The 1,128-nt window shown below is 45.4% G+C and overlaps 1 protein-coding gene across 1 annotated transcript; it reads right to left on the reverse strand.

Annotated features, from left to right (window-relative positions):
• Positions 1-273: 273 nt before the first annotated feature.
• Positions 274-845, reverse strand: LOC114211167 (cystatin-B). Its single transcript, XM_028105656.2, has one exon. The coding sequence runs from the start codon at positions 797-799 to the stop codon at positions 503-505; it is 297 nt and encodes a 98-aa protein (XP_027961457.1). The 5' UTR covers positions 800-845; the 3' UTR covers positions 274-502.
• Positions 846-1,128: the final 283 nt, after the last annotated feature.

The following is a 1,128-nucleotide window of genomic DNA, read 5'->3' on the forward strand; positions in this document are numbered from 1 at the left end:
AAATAACCTTGTATCTGACTTTTGTACAATGTTTTTTTTTTTCTGTACTCTTCCATGTTTATATTCAGGGTAAGTTACTAAAATTGCCATTGTTAGGTTAAAGGGTAAATATATATGTTGTTTCTATTCTCGAGGGATTATACTACTTTTTTTTGCCAATCTGGTAGGTGAAAAATAACATCTCAGTATGGTTTTAAGTTGCATATTTCTCTTATTATGGGAAAAGTTGAATATCTTTTTTTAATTTTTAATTTTTATTATTTTTTAAGTTCATAAAGATTTAAAAATATGTATTTAAAGAGAATATAAGCCCTCTCTAACAGTAATTAAGATCAGTGCCTGTGTTGACTTTGTCTCTCCCGCTGAAAGTCAGGAACAGAGTCGCAAAAGAGATGGTGACATCCCCTCCCCGCAAGTGGCCCCGTGTAGAAACGACATTTTTGATCCCAGACACGTTCACAGAGGACAGAACCACATGGACAAGCCCTATTCAGAGTGGGAACTAGAAATACGCCAACTCGTCATGCCTGGCTTTGTGGGTCTGATAGCTGGACAAGGCCACAGGCTTGTTTTCGTGTGGAAGACTTCGAAATACTCGAAGGTGCACAAACTCATCATCGTCAACTTGAACCTTGATGAGGTAGTTCATCCCTGCGACCACCTGGCTTCTGAACTCCACAGCCTTAAATGTAGCATACTTCTTATTTTCCCGTTCTTCCAGCTGGGGTTTAACCTGGTCGGCGATGGCCTGGGTCTCGGCCGTGGCGGGCTGCGAGGCGGTGGGCACCCCGCACATCATGCTGGCGACGGACGGAAGAGGAGCGACGAGCGGAGGAGGAGCGGCGGGCAGGACTGCGCCCAGCGTCCAGGTGCCCGCTCTCCTTAAGGCTGGCGGCGGTCACGTGGCTTAATTTTTTATTTTTTAAAGATTTTTACTTATTTATTTGAGAGAGAGAGAGAATGAGAGAGCATGAGAGGGGGGCGGGTCAGAGGGAGAAGCAGACTCCCCACTGAGCAGGGAGCCCGACATGGGACTCGATCCCGGCACTTCAGGATCATGACCCAAGCCAAATATCTTTTAAAATGCTTCAGGGTAGGGTGCCTGGGTGGCTCAGATGGTTAAGCATC

Source organism: Eumetopias jubatus, unplaced genomic scaffold (assembly GCF_037043125.1).
Source record: "Eumetopias jubatus isolate StellerSeaLion01/CBP00866 unplaced genomic scaffold, mEumJub1_p1.0 scaffold_4, whole genome shotgun sequence".
NCBI lineage: Eukaryota > Metazoa > Chordata > Mammalia > Carnivora > Otariidae > Eumetopias > Eumetopias jubatus.

Coding starts and splice junctions, on each gene's coding strand:
- LOC114211167 (XM_028105656.2), bottom strand. CDS start 799: ATGATGTGCGGGGTGCCCACCGCCTCGCAGCCCGCCACGGCCGAGACC.